Consider the following 20,973-nt stretch of genomic DNA (forward strand, 5'->3'; position numbering starts at 1 on the left):
CTGACTTGTTGTGTGTGCCTAAGTGCACTTGGTCTAGAGTGCTTTTCTACAAGGTGACTTTAAACTTACATTCCATGCACTAAAAATTGAGTGTCTAATTATGAAGTCATTTAAAGTCTGCAAATTAAAAATAGGACAGTAAAGCTTTAAAAATAAATGATCTGGGAACAGTGCAATTAACCATACTTTGTGGCAACTTGGGCAAAAAATGCACTCATTAGCGTGCACTTGGTCTAGAGTGCTTTTCTACAAGGTGACTTTAAACTTACATTCCATGCACTAAAAATTGAGTGTCTAATTATGAAGTCATTTAAAGTCTGCAAATTAAAAATAGGACAGTAAAGCTTTAAAAATAAATGATCTGGGAACAGTGCAATTAACCATACTTTGTGGCAACTTGGGCAAAAAATGCACTCATTAGCTGGGATTTTTAATTTCCGTTCTAAAAGCTACAGTAATTTCCTGACTGTGTTTTGAGAAGGGAAGGAAGCCCTGGCAGCAGTGAGATTATGTTGCAAGAAGAAACTTGTCTTGTAGAGTGAGCAGCATTGCCAGATCACATTTTGCTTTTACTATAATTTTTTGTTGACTAGTTATTAGGCTTGAAGATAGATAATGTAAAGTTTTTGACTAGTATTAAAGCAAGTATCTTCAAAGAGTTGACTTGGATATCAGACTGACATCTAGAACTTTTGCAGTATAAGAGCTCCCAGATACTGTATAAGTCCATTTGAAACAAGTGAGAGTAGGAGTATTCTGTTGGTTAGGCAGGAGAATTTGGCATTACCCCACTTAACTTTCATACTATGAAATACTGTTTCCTGCTTTTAATACAGAAATGAAGGCTTAGTTGGGACATTATTCAAATTTACAGGTTGCTTGGGCTGTAAACAAAGGTTCCAGTGTCCGTTTGGCAGCACAAGTGATAGCTGGTATCTGACAGCTGTCTCATTTTAGACTGATTTAAGCCAAGCAGTTGGTCTTTCATGCACATTCAGAGCAGTTTCTTGTTAGAAAGTGTTAGTATCATATTTATTTATTTATACGATACCATTGTTTATGAACTTGTTGCTTGAAATTGTCCTCAGTATAGCCAGACCCTATACTTTGAACTCAACTTTACAGAAGTAGCTCCTTTAGGAGTGGTGAAATGAAAATGGATACCAATTTCATCCAGATTTTTAAGCCACTTGTATTTAGTCATCAAAATCAGACCTACTTAGAATCTGTCTAGGCAGTTAAGTACCATTTACAATAACATATTGAGTATCTGTACAATACTAAACAAGGTATGTCCTATTTTATTATGGCCTATGATGTGTTATGGTGATACTGATGTGAGTACTGTGTTCAGTTTTGGGCCCCTCACTTTAAAAAGGATGTTGAGGCGCTGGGGTGAGTCGAGTGAAGGGCAACAAGGCTCATAGAAGGTCTAGAAAACATGATGTACAAGGAAGTGCTGAGGGAACTGGGTTTGTTTAGCCTTGAGAAGAAGTTGCTCAGGGGTGACCTCATGGGTTTCTACAAGTACCTGAAAGGGGGTTATAGAGAGGTGGGAGATGGTCTCTTCTGCTGTGCCTGCAGGGAGAGGACTAGAAGGAATGGTCATAAGCTGAGGCAAGGGAGATTCAGATTAGTTGTTAGAAATTTTTTCCCCCCTGTTATGGTGGTCAGGCATTGGAATAGATTGCCCAGGGAGGTGGTGGAGCCAGCATCCCTGGAAGTGTTTAAGAGGTGTCTGGATCTGATGCTGGAAGCTATGGTTTAGGGGTTACAGCAGAATGTCAGCTTAATGGTTGAACTTGATGATCTTAGAGGTCTCCTCCAACCTTGATTATTTATGATTCTGTGTTCAGATATATCCCTTTCCTGAGCATCATTACAGAATACTATTGCTGTTTAATTTTTTAAAAAATTATTATATTGCTTAAATACTCCCTTTAGAATAACAAGAACCTTTTGAAAGACTGAGATCCACACACTGGAAGTTTTACATTTCATCTGAACGTACTCAGCTATATAACCACAATACTGAATTCTTTGTATGAAAAGAATTTAAGAACAAAAAAGTAGGAAGTCTTAAGCAAATGGTTTAGAATGTTTCTATAGAAATTATATTAGCTTTCAAAATTAACTTGGACTTCAAATAAGAATTCACTCTAGTTTTAGGTAATGTATAAGCATTTCATCAAGTACTTGTTTTGCATTGTGACAACAATGGGACATAGATTGTTGCATGTTTTCAGGTTAATAAAATGTTATGACAGTAATAGCAAATTAGCTATATTTGTATTATTAAACATTTAGGAGCTGAAAGTTCATGATTATTTGTTATTCCTGTTTTGCCTGTAGGATGTCAGCTGTAATGAGATCACAGCTTTGCCACAGCAGATCGGCCAACTGAAATCTTTAAAAGAACTGAATGTCAGAAGAAATTACCTCGAAGTTTTACCCCAAGGTAAAAGCAAATGAACAAAAAATACCTTTATGGTAGCTCTTATTAGCATTTTGAAAGTGTTTTTAATTATATAAGTAAATATGAATAAAAAAGTGTAATTACTCTGCATTCAAACTTAACTCCATTTGGGTTTGCAGAACGTAACATTCAGTGGTATTCACTGAAGAACAGAGTGGTTTTTTTTAAAGTATTAGATTTATGATTCTAGGCATCTTTTAAGTTGCACAAGTATCTGCAAATGCAGATGGGAACTGTCAGCTGAGTTTCAGAAAAAAACATATTTCAAAGTATTTGCTTTAAAATTTATTATCACTTGTATAACAATAACACTTTTAAAATTTCCTGGTATAGAATGGAGTAAAAGCTGATCTTATTTCTCTCTGAGTTTATATTTTTCCTGAATGCAAATGAAGGTTTATTCAGAAATATTTTATCGCAAAATATAAGATACATAAGAAAACAGATGTAACACCTTCTCTCCTTTTTGTTACTTTTAGAACTAGTACAGCTTCCCTTGGTAAAGTTCGACTTTTCCTGCAATAAAGTGCTTGTGATTCCAATTTGTTTTAGAAAGATGGTCCACTTACAAGTATTACTGCTTGAGAATAATCCTTTGCAATCTCCACCAGCACAAGTAAGTAACAGCTATAATTTAAATTGTGCCTTAATGTTGGACAGATGATAACAAAATATTGACTATCAGATGTCACCTTCTGAATTTCAGTCATCGCAGACATTAGTTGTTGGTATCTCAATAAGACCTGGAAAATATCCTGCATTCTCTATATGAGTCTGTGCATGGCTTGAACCAACACATGGCTAGAAGATTTTGATGCTGTTAGCTGCCTGTTTATTTTTTCATTCCTATCTGCATATGAAACTTTATGTTGGAATATGTCTATAATTCTGAAATAGGGAATTGAGGAACTTAATGGATAATTTTTCTCTGTGTTAATAGGAATCCCATTCTAGAAGGTTCTACAGGATTTGCTATTAACTTAAAGAATATGCAAATGGTCTAGAACATAATCCATGTGAAATGTATTTCACTTCATAGTGTAAGTTTATAGATTGTGATGCACAAAGAAGTCAACCTCCTGCTCTGAGCTGTAGGCCGTTCTGAGTAAGAAATGAATGGACCCTGACTTACTGAGTTGGGCAGTAGGTTCAAACTGCATCTCTGAAAGCTGCAATTGTTCTAGATCAAGAGCTGTTGAAATACTTAAGAGCTCTTATTACATTGGAGAAATGCTTTACATAATCAATAGTGATGCTGCTCCTAAGCTAAAAAAAAAAATAAATAGAGGAAGTTGAAATGTGCAGTTAAAGAAAAATAAATTCTAAAATACTGGTGAAATGCATCCCAAGGATGCTTGGACACTAGTGAAAACAATTGTGACGAAGAATATAAAGGACATATGGATGTGAGGAAATATTTTTTTACTGTGAGGGTGATGAGTCACTGGAACAGGTTGCCTAGGACGTGGTGGCTGCCCCAACCCTGGCAGTGTTCTAAGCCAGGCTGGATGAAGCTTTGAGCAGCCTGATCTAGTGGGGAGGTGTCCCTGCCCATGGCAGGGGGGGGTTGGGACTAGATGATTTGTAAGGTCCATTCCAACCCCTAGATTCTATGGTTCTGTGATTTTATGATGTGCTGATTAATTAAATGCCATTCTTGATTAATTTTACAAAATAATATTCAATTTATAGTTAGTAATAGACCATACAATATGTAATTTTAAATTTTTTTTAGTTATAAGCTCATTTGGATTTTTTAAAGTAGAATACATTCTTGTTTTCTGTCTTGAACTGTGAGCGTATTTATACTGGTGCACACCGATTTATTGGGTAGTTGAATTAGTTCTTAGTAATTAAAATAAAGAAAATAAAATCCATTTTCCTTTCTGTGACATCTATTGTTATGACATTAGTTGGGTTTCAGGGAGGTTTATGCTATGTGACATATGGAGTAAATAATTTCTTTCATTCTAGTTATAAACTCAACTCTTTTTTTCTCGTCTTAACAGATTTGTACTAAGGGTAAGGTGCATATATTCAAATATCTGACTGTCCAAGCCTGTCAGATTAAAACAGCAGACTCACTGTATCTTAATGCCATGGAACCACAGCATTTGCCCCAACCTGTGGAAGAGAGGTATGTATGAAAATCTCACTTAGGTTTTTCATGTTACAAAAAACATTATATCTTTAGATTCCAGTTTTGCTTGCTTTGATGCTATTTTGAACACAGATTTGTTTTGCTGTAATTTAAATTAATTTGCTTTTATTCTTGTGAAATCCCTATGTAAGTGTTTAGAAAAAAAATTAATAATCAGTTCTGATTAAAGTTAGCAGCACATTAAGTAAGTTTAAAAGTGAACCTTAGTTTAAATCTAACCTTTCTAGTGGACTCTTGGAATATACTGAAAATAATTCAGATGGTAGTAACATTAGGTGTTGAAACATTCTTGTAGGTCTATTAACATATTAAATAAGTTTTAATTTCTTGTATTGTTTTGTGATTTATATGTTACTATATATTCATCACATAGTTGTCTTAATCTTTTTTATTCATCCATGAAACAAAGAGAACTGCATGAATGTTGAGATACTTTTAAAGTGAAATGTGCTAATTTGTTAGGAAAATGAAAGACAAAACTCTCTAATGTCATGCATCAAACATCTAGGAAAAGTCATCTTGTACTGTGGTTTGAGGACAGGAACTAGATATGAAGCAGTTCTTTTCTATGAGAATCTCCATCGCTTGTTGGAAATTTGCTTTTAGACAGCTCTTTCTTTGCTAACATGGACAGTATAATAAAACCAATCAGATAAAGTATGATAATGCCTTGTTTTTGGAGAGAAAAAGTCTTGATGGGAATAAGAAGAGATGTTGCTACTGAAACCCTGGGGAAAAAAAACAGGAGCTGTTGTTCAGTCTCCTTTTGAGTCATCTATATAAGGCTTCAAATTGTTTCCCTCTATGTACCTTTGGAGACACCTTTGTGAATGTCTATCAGATGAATGTCAAAGATGAGAAGAATCCAGGATGAAGAACAGGTTTTCCATTTGAGAAACACCTACTGTTTTTCTGTTTTACTCTTTAATATAGAAGACAATTGACAGGAATGTCATGTCCTATATGGTATTTTGTTCATATTGGAGAATACAGGTTAGGATAAGAGGATAGTACAGAGTAGAACCAGTTGGTAACTAACAGCCTAATGCGCTTTCACATAGTAATTGCCAAATCTTTATTTTAGAGCATAACTTCACATTTCTAACGAAGAAACATAACCCAGTTTGGATTTCCGTAGGCAGTTTCTACCAAAAAACTCCTTAGAATTTACTGAGAAGAGATAATTTAAATTAGGAGTAATTAACCAGATATCTTATTTATGTGAAGACCGATAAAGCCCTTTTAAAGTGCTGTGTCAATCTGAATTTAGTACTGCAGCTTTCAGGGTAGCAAATGAAGTGATAATAAAGTATATTTGTAAAAAAAATTAAGTGATGAGAGTATTGCATCTAATAGTGTATTTTAAAATTTGTAGAGGTCATATCGGGTAGTGAAACCAGAAGAGAGAAGCAGTTGCCATTATTGCAGTAACTGTCTTAAAAAGCTAAATTTGAAAGTCTATTTTAAAACACCTAAAGGAGGTTTCTGTGTTAATAATTACTTCAAGCTGCAGGGAGCTATTAGTACATTTTTAATGGACCAATGGTTACAGTTAAATCAGTTGACTCCAGTTTGAGTTCAGCTATTTTAGTTGCTTCTCCCATGGCTAAATTACTTCAGTTGGACTCCTGTGCTACTTGGCATTATTGTCTAATGTATAGACAAAAGCAAATTCACAGCAGATGATGTCTGTTGTTTTTTTTTTTAATCCTCAGGCTAACCAGCCATTCCATCTGATCTATTTTATTATCACCAGACTCTGAATGTTTAGTTTTTAACGGTACTAGGCTATTTTGCCCTGTACCATTAAGACTGTTTGGAAATTTGCTTTGGTTTAAGTGAAACCAGGACAGAATTTGAACATAAATGCTATGATAGCTTTTTACCAATTTTTATTTTGTGTTCACTTTTAGCATTGATGACATCTACCCAAGTAAAAAAGACTCAGATTCAGGTGTTGGTAGCGATAATGGTGATAAACGTTTGTCAGCAACAGAGGTAAGTTGCATGAATTTTGTGTCCAGCTCCCCTTCCAGCACTCAGATTTTGATTATATTTTAAGTTGGTTAATGATGTGAATAGATCCTTAGCCATAAAAACATTCTTGACATGAATTTCTCACTAAGAAATGGCGAAAACTAAAAGAAAAGGAGCCTGGGATTTTTAACACTTTTTTTGTCTGTAAACTCTCTGTCGAGGGCAGTGTGATACTTGCTTCCAACAACCTGCCAGTAGTGAACCAGGCAGTTTACATAATCTAGAGAATGAGAACCAAACCAGAATCCATGTCTGCTGTTTTCAGTGAAGTAAATATGCTACCTGGTTACATGCTGGTGGTTTCTCACACATTTTCTCTATGACTGATGACTCTTTCCTGTTGGGAATTAGCAGATGTTCAGTGTGCCCAGTCTCAGTGTGTTCTGTGATGATGTGGTTGTGGCAGTTTGTTGTAGTGTAGGAACTTTAGAAACTTTGCAGATCTTAACGTGTTTACTTGCTCTGGCAATTAGACAGTGCTGGAAATAAACCTTCAGATTGTTTTCTGTGGCTAGCTGAATAAAAACTAAAACTCTGGACAAAGGGAGTGAGATACAGTATTTTACCTATGAATGAGCAGTATTTCTGTATATTGTACAGGCTATTTTGGATAGTTTCTGTTTCACTGTATACTGGCAGGAAACACCTGGAAAATCAATTGCAGACCTCTGTAGGTCCTGACAGCGAGACAGAGCCTGGTAAAGGAATGATGTTTTGTTTCCAAATTTAATGGCCCATGGCCTTTTCTATACCAACATTCCCAACTATTTTCCTAGAAGTGTGTGTTACTCTGCTGAAAAAAAAAATTATACCTGTTTTAGTATTCAGAACTTGTAAAAACGTGCATAAGAACATTTTACTGTAGTTTCTGAGTGATAGTTGAAAAATTAGTAAAACATGAACTTTGATCTAAAATAACTAAATTTAATGCTTAAATGTCACATGAGATACAGCCTGAAAGAAAGAGAAGGAACTTCACTGTAACCTTGGTTGCCTGAACGAATTTATACGGTATATGTCTTTTTTTGTTGTTTTTAAGCTGTTGGAGTGTCCAAAGCAGCAGTGACTTTTGTGCTTAGAATACTTGGAGCGTGGTTTGCTTATTTCCTTTTTGAGATGCTAATTTGTTTCATTTGAGAATATAATTAGTTTAAAAATTTTATTTTGAAAGGGCTTTATGAAGTCCCTGAACATACTTTTGGATTTTTTCCCTTCATGCAGAAGAATGCAGCCAGTGAATTTGTAGAGCTAATAATATGCAGTTTGTTTGTAAGGAAAAACATTCATGGTGGTCCATGTTTACAAAATGTTGTAAGCCCAAGTTATTCTTGGCAAATAGGAGTTCCCACGTGTATCTTTGGTACAGTTTTGAAAAGCAAGGTAGATTGGCTCCATCCTTTATTACAAACCTTAGCTTCAGGATTTAAAATATGTATTTTCTACATGGAATATGAACACATTAAGGTAGTAAGAATGTCATGGTTATGCTAGAAGCTAGTAACTATATAATTAAATAACTGTATGTAATACTCCCAGTACATTGCAGATCATGTGTTACAATGGTCTGAATTGGCAAAATGGGAAATACCATTTCCTTAAAAATATATATTCTGCAAGGATATGGACAAATTATTGTATGTGTATTGTAGCAGAATACATGTATGGAATATGTATGCACAGAGTGTCGAGTTACAGAAACAAGTGCATTTAAAGAATGAGCACCACCTGCCTGTGGGTTTGCTGGGAAATAAATTTGCAAAGCTCTGAGAGTGTTATAGTGCCAAGTTCTCTATCTGAGGAGAGCAAGAATGCAAACTGGGCCTCTCCTTGCAAGTTGTGGCTTTGCTGTAGTTTATTTCAGGAGAGATTGTGAGCAGGTCGATGCAGGCTCTGCAGAGCAGCAGAGCTGTAGTCGTGCAGGACAGAAGTGAAGTCTAGTGTGTCAGTGTGTTTTTGTGTAGCCACTACCTGTCATAGACGGAATGGGCTTGTAGATACAAGTCATGTGTTCTATTGTACTGACTAATACGAATGAGAAAAATAGATGAACTTTTAAATCAAGAAAAGTTAGTGTATTTGAGACTCTATGCTTTAATAGAAAGTATTGCCTTGACCTATGAATTTCACCTTGCTTGCTTTAAGCATTCAATTAGCAAGCTGCAGGGAAGAAGAGTCTTGGAGGGAACGAAAAAGGGACTGTGATATGAGGCTGTGTTTCTACAGACTTGAGTGGCTACAAGGAGCCTCTATTTTTAGGTGGCCCAGGATAGCACAGGGAGCAGCATAGTGTAGCAGTGTCACTGCAAGGAGAGGACTAGTGCAGTGAGAAAGGCAGGAAAAGAGGACAGATGAATTGTACTGCTTGGCAAACCTACTGTGAGGATGTATTCAGCATGAGTACAACTTCCTACAACAGGATGTTGTCATGTTATATGTCTGGTATCCTCTCTCATGTTAGTTTGCAACTCTTCAGTGAACAATCTTCTTAATATGTACATTGTTACCATTCTTGGTTTGAGCTGGAACTACTGTTTCTCCTTTTTTTTTCCCCTAGCCATCTGATGAAGATACTATCAGCTTTAATGTGCCAATGTCAGACATCATGGAAGAAGATCATATTATAAAGGAAGATTCAGGTCACCATGCGAACTCAAGAAAAGGTTGGAACGTAAAAAATGTGGAAGTTAAATGCAGGGAAATTCTGTCATTGATTCCATGCCTACCTACCCACCCAGAAAGCTTTGAGCATACATATGCAGTCATGTGAAAAAAAATAATCTGCTATTTAGGACATCTTTAACTCTACTGAATTGAGTTCTCATAGTAGTTTTCCATAGCAGTTCCAAGGAACTTGTTACACCTTGTCTCAGGATAAGATCTGGTTCTAACTGAGGGAAGAAAAGAGCAAGTTGATTTAACTTATGCTTCCAAACCAGTAATAGCAATGTGCAGTAATTTAGCAAATGTACTATAGCAGTAGTATAGTGTGACTTAACACATATATTAAGGTTTAATAATCAAAGTCAGCATTACCTCTGGAAACAAGTAGATCTCTTTCGATTTTGTGGGAAGCTGTGATTTTATCTATTTTTTAAAGTAATAGTTTTCCAAATTATACTACATACTGATAAATGACGTTTCTCCAAGTTTTGCACGTACTAATGCTAAACAGCAGGGTGGAGTCAGGGAGTTGCACATGGAAGCAACATAAATAGATCAGCCTCTCCCCACTGTTATATACTTAATTAAATTAATTTGAGATGCTCATCAGAATTTAGTAGAACAAAGAGAGATTAGTAAGAGGATTACATCCTACGGTGTTTATTGGCAAACTTGAAAGGGCAATTTATGGCATCATATCCCTGGAAATAGTGTATATATAAGCAAGAGATTGGCGTAGGTTCTGAAGGCTCTAAATAATTTTGCTAAGCAATTGACTCTTTGTTACAGCATAATAACTTTGAATGTCTGAAAAACTCGGCAGCTGTCCAGCTGTGTTCCTGTACCGATACTGGCAAGACAGACTTGCTGTAGTTCAAAACTGGCTCCATCAGTGCCTGCTGTGGTGCTTCTGATATACAAGTGTATATGCCCAGGGCGTTGGTTTATTAAGACTTTGAAATGGAATGACATCATTCTTTACAATGCAGAGATCTTAACTTGTTTGAATCTTTTAATATCCTTTGAGTTTAAACTTTGATCTTGAGCTCTATAATTCAATGCAGTTCAATTATCTTGAGTAACAAATGTTGAGCTGAACCTGAAATCATTCTTCTATCTTTTCTTTATTGCCATTACCAGTGGAATTCCATCAAGGATCTTCTCACTTGATTGTCAATGATAAGTCAAGAGAGACAGGAAGCCAGTTCGATGATTCGGATACTCTTACTACTGAATTTATGAGTTACATTAAGGCAAGTTTGTGACATTTTTAAGTGGGGGAAAATATCTTCACTATCTTCTTAAGTGCAGAGCAACAGGAATGGTAAACTGCAGACATTTTAATGAATAAGAGACTGCACTTGATACTCATTGTCATAAAAAAGGTAAACAAAGGTTTAAAATTACTACAATTAATCTAGAAGATCAATTTACCTATAGCTCTTTCTAGTATATCTGTGAGTTTCTCTTTAACCATGTTTAAGGCTTTAAGAAAAAATGGCAGGTATGTTCCATGTTATTTGCTTTATGGTTTGAATTGAGCAATTTTTTGCATTTGTTACATTGCTAAAATGCAAGATGACTGTGTTACTTGTGGTGGCTGTAGTTTTGAAGTAATGGTAGTAAAATAAATTTTCTTCTTTTTTAAAAAATTATAGTAGAAATGGAGAGGTCTATAAAGACAAATTATATCAAATTGCCTCCTAGAGTAATGTTGCACTTTTGTTATCTTACGATATGTACCCTTCTTACAGGAAAAAATCATGGTCTTCACTCCTATAAGGTGAAGAAAGATGAAAAGGAATGGCTTTACTCATTCTTACGGGGATTGGCACTGGGAAATGAGCCATCCTTGGAGAATGTTAGAGAAGCTGGTAGACTCCTCCATGTCACATATGGCAGAGCTGGATAGCATCTATTGGCACAGGGTGATGCAACTGATGTGCCAAACACATGACACAGAAGAGGATAAGCCTCTGTTTTCTGCTGTTCATTTTCTACAAGTACAAATGCACATTCATTCAGAGAGCTTCTGTGTTTATTGGCAGCTGAACTGCTTCAGTGTTCCTGCCTGTCTGAGATGAAAGGGACAGTTGCAAAGCACCAAGTGGAAGCATAAAAGAAAAGATTCAGGTTTTCTAATAAGTAGCATTTCATAGTTATAGGTGTGGGAGCTCTAATTTATGCCTACATTGAACCCAATATAACCGGCTGACTGATAGGAATTCTTGCATGTAATTTTTGTTCTGTTTTGGTTGGTTGTTTTTGTCCAAAAATTACTCACAACTTAAAATTGTCTAGTATGAATCCTGTCAATAATTATGGATGAAGTACATAATTGCCAGTGTTTGCATGTTTGGAATTTGCTGGCTCTGTAAACAAATCTGGCTGTGGTAGGAGAGCAAGTAGGAGGAGAGTTAGGGTTGTGCTTAATTGAAGCATTGTTTCCATGCGCCAGAATGTCATAAATGAAATCTGGGACATAGAATAAAGAATTCTTAGGCTGCTTGACTTTCTTTTTGCTGTTAAATGAGGGTAAAGAGCTGTTGGCCTCAAAATCTGAGCAGTGAATAGATGGTCTTGTAATCAGTATCTTAAAAGAGGGTAGAGTGAGGAGTGGAGCAGAAGTGTTGGATTGCTTCAACTAGCCAGGCTAAACTGTTACGTAAACTAGGTCAGTGCTGAGACTGAAAGCAAAATTTATCTGCTACTTAATTGCAAAGTTCAGTTCTCATTATCACTTTTGTGTGCTTACAGAGCAGAGCAGCAGAGTGTGATGAATTATTGAGAATAGAAGAGGACACACAATGGCAAACAGACGAAATGTGAGTATTTTTAATGTATCTATAAATAATTAGCTGTGTCATTTAATTAGTTTGGCCAGAACTGGCATTTCCTTGTCAATTAACAATTTTGTAGACTGGGAGGCATGACAAAAGCATAACTTTGTACTTTGTGTATGCTCAATGTTTTACATATTATTGCTACGTAGAGTGGATGTTGTATTACTGCTAATTAATTTGTATGCACCAATAATGCTGTAATATTTTTTACCTGTGTAGAATGCAAGTTTTTTAATTGGGTATTTTGATATTTAGTTTATTAAAGGCATTGGTAAAAAAAGATTTTATTAATACTTTTAAGATCTAAATTTCATGTACATTTAAAAAATCAATTTAATTGGAAAGCATCCCCCATTTTTTCCACTTCTTTTGTCATAATTTTAACTCTGAAGTAATCATTAATTCGGAGGTACTAATTCAAGAACAGAACAAGTGAACATCAGTTGCTGAGGCGAGTGCATAAGAAAAGGAAATTTAACATGACAGTGTACTGTGAAGTTGTCACCCATCAGAACAGTGTAGTCCTACATGATTTAAAAACAAAAGCTGAAGGAAGGAAAGAATAAGTGCTTTCTGAAAGAACCTTATTGGCAGAACTAACAGGAGATTATATTTCAAAACCTCAAGAAGAGTTGCAAAATGTTGAAAAGCAAAAGAAAGCATGCTGGTCCTGAAAAATGCATTGTATTTGCTACTCGTGTTAAAACAGTACCTGTGATGACAGCAGTTAAGTATCTGTAAATAGATTTTTAGTTTTAGAAGTAATTTTGTTTAATTGAATACTAAAAGGTTTAGTTCATCACATTTGTTTATGTGTGTATTGGGTTGAGAGGCTTTAAGGACAATGTGTTGAAGAATTTTTTCAGAAGAGACTCTTTCCATAAATTCAGCACATACTCGTGTGCAGAGAGGCCGTTTCCCCCCTCTGTAGTGTTTGCACACCAGTTGGAAGATGCAGCACATAAACTGAGATTCATACTACCCTTGATAATTGCTGTTGTACCTTTTTTTTGAATGCTTTTGTTTTCTGTTATAGAATAAATTTATCAGAAGAGCAAACTATTGATATAGCAATGATAGAACAACTAAGAGAAGCAGTAGATTTATTGCAAGATTCCAACAGGTATGCTTACAGTAGCTGATATATTAATGTAGCGCATTTAAAGGTTTATGTGAATTATTTGAGAGTTGCTTTTGACAGTTGAAAGTTCTCTGATGTGCCTTGTTAGCATACTGATGCATGCTTGATAGTTAAGAAGGAAAGGTGCATTCTCACACTGAGTATCTAGACAAGATTCCCAGTAAATTAAGAAGGGTTTCAGGTATAAAAGAAACCTAAAATTAGAGGTGGGGCACCCCTTAAGCATTAATTTTGTATACACTACTGTGATATTCTGAGGTCTTGTCTAGGATTGTCACATTTCTTCTGAGGACTATAAATTTTCCTCTTATTCATGCTTGGTGTGTTTTGTTGGAGTGCGAAGGTCTTCTGGCCCATCTTCATCACAGTTCATTGGGGCACATAAAGAAGGTGCTTGAATTAGTGGAGATTTTTTAGTCTTCTGAAATCCAAAGGAGAAAGAAGAGGCAGAGAAAGTTACTTAGATTTTCCCTGACTACAGAAGGCAAGATTTTATTGTTTAGGTGCCTGTTTTAAGTGGCTGAAGTCAGGCAGAATTACTCTGGATCTATGGATAGACAGATGAATAAATATTTAAAAGAAAATAAATGCTTGTCCTACCGAAACAGACTGACAGGAGTGGTGTAGGTAGTTCTGTCCAGATGCTTGCTATTGCTTTGTGTAATCACCTTCAGAAATTGACTAAGTTCATTACAAAACTCATTTTAATTCTTACTTCTATGACATAGCTGGTTTACAGCTTCATTTCTCTGAAGACTAGAAGCTTCCTCCTTGTCACTTCCAGCCTTAAGTATACTTGGCTCTCTTTCCTCCCTTGGCTAGTTCACCGCAGCTGTTTGGATTTGTGACTACACTGTTCTTTCCTCTTAATGCCTATTTTGATACCTCTTTTTCTCTTAACAGTCCTTTGTGCTAATAGGACATAAGTTCACTCCTGTTAGTATTTCTAGAGGCACAGTTATTGGCTTTATTTTGCATCATGTAAAAAATATTTGAATTCTTGAATCATATACTAAATACTTGAATCAGAAGTATTTTTGCCTAATAAAACATTGTACAAATGAGAAAATCTCCTTAAAACACTTTTCCCACAAAGTGATAAGCATTGTATGGGTGCAGAAGCAATAGTACTAGGAAGCTAAAGGAACTAATTAAAGGGAAAAGTTTGTTTTGGAAAAAAGCAACCTTAAAAAAATTTTAGTTGTTAGCCTTATAAACGTTGTCATTTTGTTTTCTGGGGTTTGTTTTTTTTTCAAATATTACCCCAACGTTATTTATTAAATGTAAAAGGTCAGTAAAATGCAGAAAATCTGTTTCTCCATGCACATCTGTGCTTTCATTAGTAACACTGTAGTAAATTTGAAATATGACTTTTAAAAATGGCTAATCATGTCATGCATGTCACTGCTTCTCTACTGTTTTTACATAGTGTGTTGGGGTTTTTGTGGCTGCACATTCTTATTTTTAACTTTAAAATATGAGCATTTCTTCTTAATTTACTGAATACTATATAGGCTTTTCAACGTATGTCTCCTGTATGTTAACATCCAGACTTACCCAGCAAGATACATCTGGGTATTCAGATTTAATCTTTTTCAATATTTTCAGATATTTGCTTCATATTCCTATTTACTGCTTTCTTTTCTGTTAGACTGCTTTATTTTCATCCACTTAAATGTGAATATCTGATGTGTGGCTTCTATTTGAACACAGGGTGCTAGAGGTCAGATACAGAAATCTAGTGTCTCCTAGATAATGGCTTGGTTGTTGGCAGCAAACTTGTCCTTTTGTTTTGCTACAAGCCATTACTCAGGGTGATATTTTGCAGATGAAAGCCACTATGACTGTTGTTTTCATTGAACTGAAGTGTGAGGAAATATTTTGAGGAGTTCTTAAGCAATAACACAGAGCAGGTTAAAACCATGACTCTTAAAGTATTTCATATCTCCATTTGTTTGAAATACTGAACAGGATGGTTACCAAAGCTGTACCTCAGTACAATGGTTTTATTTCAAACCTTGCAGATTAAGTGTGGATATCTCAGAGAGCAGTAGTGTGACTCTATCCCACAGAGCCAGCAACAGCTTTAGAATTTCAGGAGTCTACAGTAAAGCATGTTTATCTACTTTTTTTAGAAAAAAAAATGCATTTGTTAGATGCATCATATTCAAGTTTCTACATAATGAATTACATATTTGCATTTGTTTATCTTTATACATAGTGGTCAAATGCAGATGGATATGTCTTCCTTTGGTCAGGTATGTTAATGAGTGTATTATTACAAAATATTTGGGGGGGATGACAGGAAATGAGCCAACAATTTCAGAGTTATTTACCTTACAGAGAGAAAATGCTGAAGAGGAGCTAGAATTTCAGAGGAGGAGGGAGTTGATAATGGAGAAAGCAAAGCCTGAAGCGAGAACTTGTGAACAGGGTGAAAAATGGTCATTGAGTCAGGTATGGAGGTGTCTAGATGCAATAAATGTGGAAACATTTGGAATGGATCATTGCATTCTGTGACTTCGTGTGTAGGAATAAGAATGGGTTTAGACCCACTTGGGGGATTGGTTTTGGATGTTTTTTGCTGTGGCACAAGTCTCAATGTGTGACTGTAAATGTGAAGTTGATTAAGACCTATCTCTTGGGAAACTTTTGAGATTAACAGAGAAGGCTAATCCCATGTCAGAATCTGTATTTTGATGCACTGCTTAACAAGGGCACTGCTGATTCACTTTTAAGAACCTTTTTAAATGAAGAAAAATCTTCCAAAGCACTTGTAGGGGCCTGATATGGACTGTGCTATGCAGGTGAAAGTACTAGGCACAATGTGAAATGGAAACATCCTGCAGAGCAATATTTTCATCATGCTACGTTCTGTTGTAGCAGTTGTGTTGCTCCTTGTGGTACTAAATGAATTGAATTTAGCATAAATTCAAAATTCTGACTAGCACAGAAGCGCTCAAGCATTCAAGTCCCCAGGAAGAACTGGTTGGGATCAGATGAGTAAGATTTCTTTCTGTTTACTTTAGGTAATACAGTGGTTGAGCTAGTATTATGAGAAGTGTCTAAAGCTGAAGAATTTTTTTATAGGCTTGAAAAGTGGCCAAGAAAGGTCATGAAGTAAAATGGGTGTGTAATCTTCCTTCCCATTTTGCTAACTTTTGGCAAGCTCTGTAGCTGTTGTGGCCATGTGTTCCAAGTGCTCGCTTTTATTTTTGTTTCCATTTTTTGTCAATTAAAAAAATTGACCCTAAGGAAGTTGTTTTGAATTGAATTATAATTTGCTTTTGCTTATGCCAGGTGTGTTTCTGCTGAGTTACCATTGATGCTGAGTTAATGATTGTGTTTCATATTTATTAATGTGATGTACACGTTTCCAATGTAACTATAGCAGAAGTGGTAACAAAAGGTGTGTCACATTGCAGTTACAAAATTAATTGCTTACGGAATACTTATCTCTTCAAATTGGTATCAAAAATCTATATTTGCATTCTTAAACCTTGGTGATAGTTTAATTTAAAAAATCTGTGAAACAAAAATTGGATGCTGCGTTTTAACCAACAGAGATTAAAATCTTATAAAGGCACTTATAATCTCTTAGTATTGAAGCTACAAAATTAATGACAAGTCTGTGTGAACAATTTCCACAAGTTTTCTTAAAATGTTGTTCAGCTAGCAATAAAAATATTATTGACGAAAACTAATGCTTTCAGTGAAAAAAAAAGAATTAAGTATTAATATGTATCTGACTTAGCATGAGTAAAACGTCCTGCTGTGATGTATCACTAAGACAGTTTCTGAAATGGTTTCTTTATTTTTCCTTTTTTTTTCCTTTCCAAACATGCAGAATGATGTAATTGTTTGGAATACAAGTGGGCAAACCTCTCACAATGAGGTAAGGTGCTAATGACATTTGTTTGTCTCTTATGTGTTCTATATGAATGGCTTATATTCTAAATTTAATATAAGTATCACAGAACATGTGTGGGTTTATTCTTGTCATCTTAAGGATTTACTAGGGTATGCAAATACACTTTCAGATAAGCTTGAGTTACATAATTTAGTATAAAACATTTAAATTTTTTGCATTCTGACACATTTTTAAAGTTTTTCTTTTTTATTATTCTTCCTTTTTCCATGAGGTTTTCTATTGATTTCAGTGCCAATTTCTTTTTGCACAGTTATGTCATGTCCTTAATTAGTTTCCAGAGAGGAGTCTGATTTTATTGATCCTATTGCTTTCACAGAAGATCCTTCTGCTTTCCTCAGATCAAAAAAGGAAACTGTATGGAGCTCCTTATGGAGATTTTTTTTTTCCCTTTCATATTATCTGTGCAGATATAGGGCTTCTCCCTCCACATTGCACTGTGTATGAGCATCTTGCAAATTCATGAGCACCCAGACACCTTCCACCAGTCTTAGTGATGGGACTTGTACAGGTCCCAGCTTCTAGTGGAGTCACTTTGTAAATGGGATTCTCATTATGAAGTTTAGTCATAGGACTCTCTCTGTGTCACTGTTGGTGGTATGGTGATTGTCTCACCTTCTCCTCACCTATGCTGCTACTCCATTCTTCCTGCTGCAACTGTTACGCAGGAGTTGAGTGTTGCATGGGCAACACCATGCAGAATGCTAATTAATTCTGTGAGAGAAACAAACGTATCTAAGGAAAACATTTCTGTTTTTCTAAGTGTGATTTGCCACAAAAATGTATGTTTGATGGAACCAAGTGATGGCATGGGAGAAAACTGAGAATTAATTGAGCTTTTTTATGACTAGAGGGATATCTTACTGTTGTTTGTCAGAAACTCATCTTTTCCAGCAAAGGAACAGTGTGCAATAAAAAAGAGAGATTATCATAGGTTTGAGGCAGTGTTGTGATCAGATTATGGTGGAATAGTTGTAGCATGCAGTATTGTTAACTTTTGCATTTTACATAGTCAGATGTACTGAGATATTCTGGGTATTATTCTTACTGTGATTTATGTTCTTGAATTACACAGAGTAAGGATAAAAGTCCGACAATGTCTCCTACTACAAACACCACAATCCCTTTTGGCCTGAAGCCAAGATCAGGTAATGTGGGAAAGAAAATTAACCTATTTGTATTTACTGGTTTAGCTTTTTTACATCTGTATTATTATTAGATATATCTAGTTTTTCCCCTTAAGAAGGCAGCAATGGCACATTTTCTGTATGCCAGTCAGAAGATTAGAACATTTTAAGATTTTATAGGTTTGAATCAAGGTTGATTTATAAGAAGAAATTTGACACATTATATATGGATCAATTTTCATCCCTTATAAATTAGGTGTTTTATAAAATTATATGTATGTTTAAAAAAATACATGTTTGTATATAACTACATGTATTTTATACATATATACATATTTATCATCTGTGCTGACATACTGTTGAAATAAGATTTTTGCTTGATTGGTACGCAGTGATACAGTTTAGATTTTGTTGAATAATATGTGGGAATACTTAGGCTTGTTTGGAAAACACTTGTGTTGCTTTAAAAATTGTTTGCTGCACTGAGTCTTCTTGTAGTTATGCTTGTGTAAAGATCAAGCAGTAGATCTTCACTTCAGCCAGCAACTGAGTTTAATGAATTTGCCAGGCACTAAGTCTGCAGAACCACCAATCTTTTAACAAGCAGCAGTTGATTTGAAACAAACAAATAAAAAAGCAAACAACAACAAACACACCAAGCATAAAGATGTTTTTTTGAGGGCTTGGATAGCAACTTCCTTTAAAAACAAGGATTAGCTACAAGATTTAACTCAATTTTTATCTTCTCTGTGCTGAGGTGATCAATATTGTTAAGTCATTTCACATCACTGCTCAAGGATAACTGTAGGTTTTTCAGTATGTGTCAGCATCCTATGACTAGTTCGGGCTTCTCTCATTCACCGCAAATGCTTTTATTCAGGTGCTGGTAAACCACTACAAGTTTGTAGTTTCTATAATAAAGTACCTTGGCAACAATGGCAGCAGCTTAACATTTGGATGTTTATGAAATTGTACCCATAGATTTGTGGGGTATTTAAGAAAATGTTTTGAAAGCAAGGAAAATGTCATTAAACCAAACTTTTTTTTTGCAAAGGATGATACTCGTGTTTCTCATGTAGTTAGTTAGGATGTGCAGTTTGAGAGATCTGTTCAGTTGCATTTTAGTTTGTTGGTATATTAAACTCTGGTTCTATCTTGTATGTTCCTGATGATTTAGAGATGCTGTTATTTCTATATATATTTAAAATATGTGTCAAAAGAGGAGCAAATGGGTCCTTTCAGGATCTGCTGAAAATAAAACATTGAGTAATATTGCATAGTCTAGTGGCAATGTTGCAATAACACCGTTAGGAGAGATGTGTGAAGGCAAACAGGCCCATGCCGTGTTGCTGCTTTCACAGGATGTAGCTCACAGTGAAATCTGCTGCTGGGGACTGGAAACAGCTTTGTGGGAGTGTATGCAAGACCATAACTTCTTGTTCAAGTGTTAGTTTAACATGTGCTTCCAAATCTTGGTCAATCAGTGTGCCGAGATGTCCAATACTTGATGACTATGAATAGGTCAGGGCAAAATAGCCTAGTTGCTCATTTTATGAGAGAATTTCTAGAAAGACTGGGTTGCAGTGGTTGCAGTCCTTTGCAACTAATCATCTTAGGTCTCATGATGCAAGACCAGATGTGCACAAATCCTGCAGTTCTTCCCCTAACTATATTGCAGCTGTGTATATCCTCATTGATTACCAAAGTCAGTTGGTTAGAACCTGCTGATATTCTGCACTGTACTAATTCAAATCCATATATTTGAATAGCTCTGAGCATGCCAATACTATAGTGTCCTTTAGTCACACTATGGGTTGCAGTAGGTAATCAGAATTTATTTTCTCTTCCATATCAGATGCTACAGTCCCCAAGCTAGAGCCATTACAGCACAGTTTCTCACCTGATTACATCCAGTTTCAGTCATGTTAGCTTCAAGTTATACCATGGTAAGATAGGGGAACCTGTCAATAGGGAAAATTTAGGTCCAACTTCAGATAAAAAATACAGTATATTAGCTCTTTGACACCATGTGACAAAATGAAACTTTGCAAATGTGTAGTGAAGTTGCATATAATTTCCTTTCTTGCTCCCACCCTGCAATTACTCTAAAAGTAGTATTAAAATTTTGTTTTACTGACACATAAGAAAAATTTACAGGTAGAAGTAGTACATGCCTGAAAATATTGGCATGTTTGAGAAGCCTGCATGTTTTTCCTATTAAAGCTAGTTAGCTTGCCATGTCTCTAGTTTCTTCATTGTATTTCCTTAAAACTTTGTGCAGGTTTTGTGAATTTGAACCATCCTATCACTGCTGGAATTTGTACTTGTTAGTTGTATGCTGTTTTATTGCCCTAGAGCCAAGCTAGTGTAGAGGTTCAGTATGTCTGTGGTCCAGGAATGTTTTTCAGCTTAGTTTATAATTTATTTTAATAGGTTTTTTTCATTTTAGTTCTTCATGGCCTTTGAGGAAATGTTAAAACCCATTGGAAATGTAAGAGCTAATGAAGTTAAATAGTTTAAATAATATTAAGAAGTTAATATTTAGCCTCATTAGAGCTTACATTTGAATTACTTGCTTCTATCAGTCTTTTACATCCAA

The 20,973-nt window shown here is 35.4% G+C and overlaps 1 protein-coding gene across 1 annotated transcript in view; it reads left to right on the plus strand.

Moving 5' to 3' along the window:
- LRCH1 (leucine-rich repeats and calponin homology (CH) domain containing 1) overlaps window positions 1–18,395 on the plus strand; it is a gene marked incomplete at both ends in the record, with an annotated part of 25,789 nt that extends 7,394 nt beyond the window's left edge. The window contains 11 exons of the mRNA XM_009082823.1: window positions 2,353–2,458; window positions 2,956–3,092; window positions 4,486–4,613; window positions 6,551–6,635; window positions 9,229–9,334; window positions 10,476–10,588; window positions 12,093–12,160; window positions 15,541–15,577; window positions 15,663–15,776; window positions 17,167–17,214; window positions 18,323–18,395. Coding sequence (XP_009081071.1) covers window positions 2,353–2,458; window positions 2,956–3,092; window positions 4,486–4,613; window positions 6,551–6,635; window positions 9,229–9,334; window positions 10,476–10,588; window positions 12,093–12,160; window positions 15,541–15,577; window positions 15,663–15,776; window positions 17,167–17,214; window positions 18,323–18,395 — 1,015 coding nt within the window. The remainder of the gene's footprint in view (window positions 1–2,352; window positions 2,459–2,955; window positions 3,093–4,485; window positions 4,614–6,550; window positions 6,636–9,228; window positions 9,335–10,475; window positions 10,589–12,092; window positions 12,161–15,540; window positions 15,578–15,662; window positions 15,777–17,166; window positions 17,215–18,322) is intronic.
- Between the last annotated feature and the right edge of the window lie 2,578 nt (window positions 18,396–20,973).

The sequence above is a fragment of the Acanthisitta chloris genome, unplaced genomic scaffold, assembly GCF_000695815.1.
Source record: "Acanthisitta chloris isolate BGI_N310 unplaced genomic scaffold, ASM69581v1 scaffold16599, whole genome shotgun sequence".
Classification (NCBI taxonomy): domain Eukaryota; kingdom Metazoa; phylum Chordata; class Aves; order Passeriformes; family Acanthisittidae; genus Acanthisitta; species Acanthisitta chloris.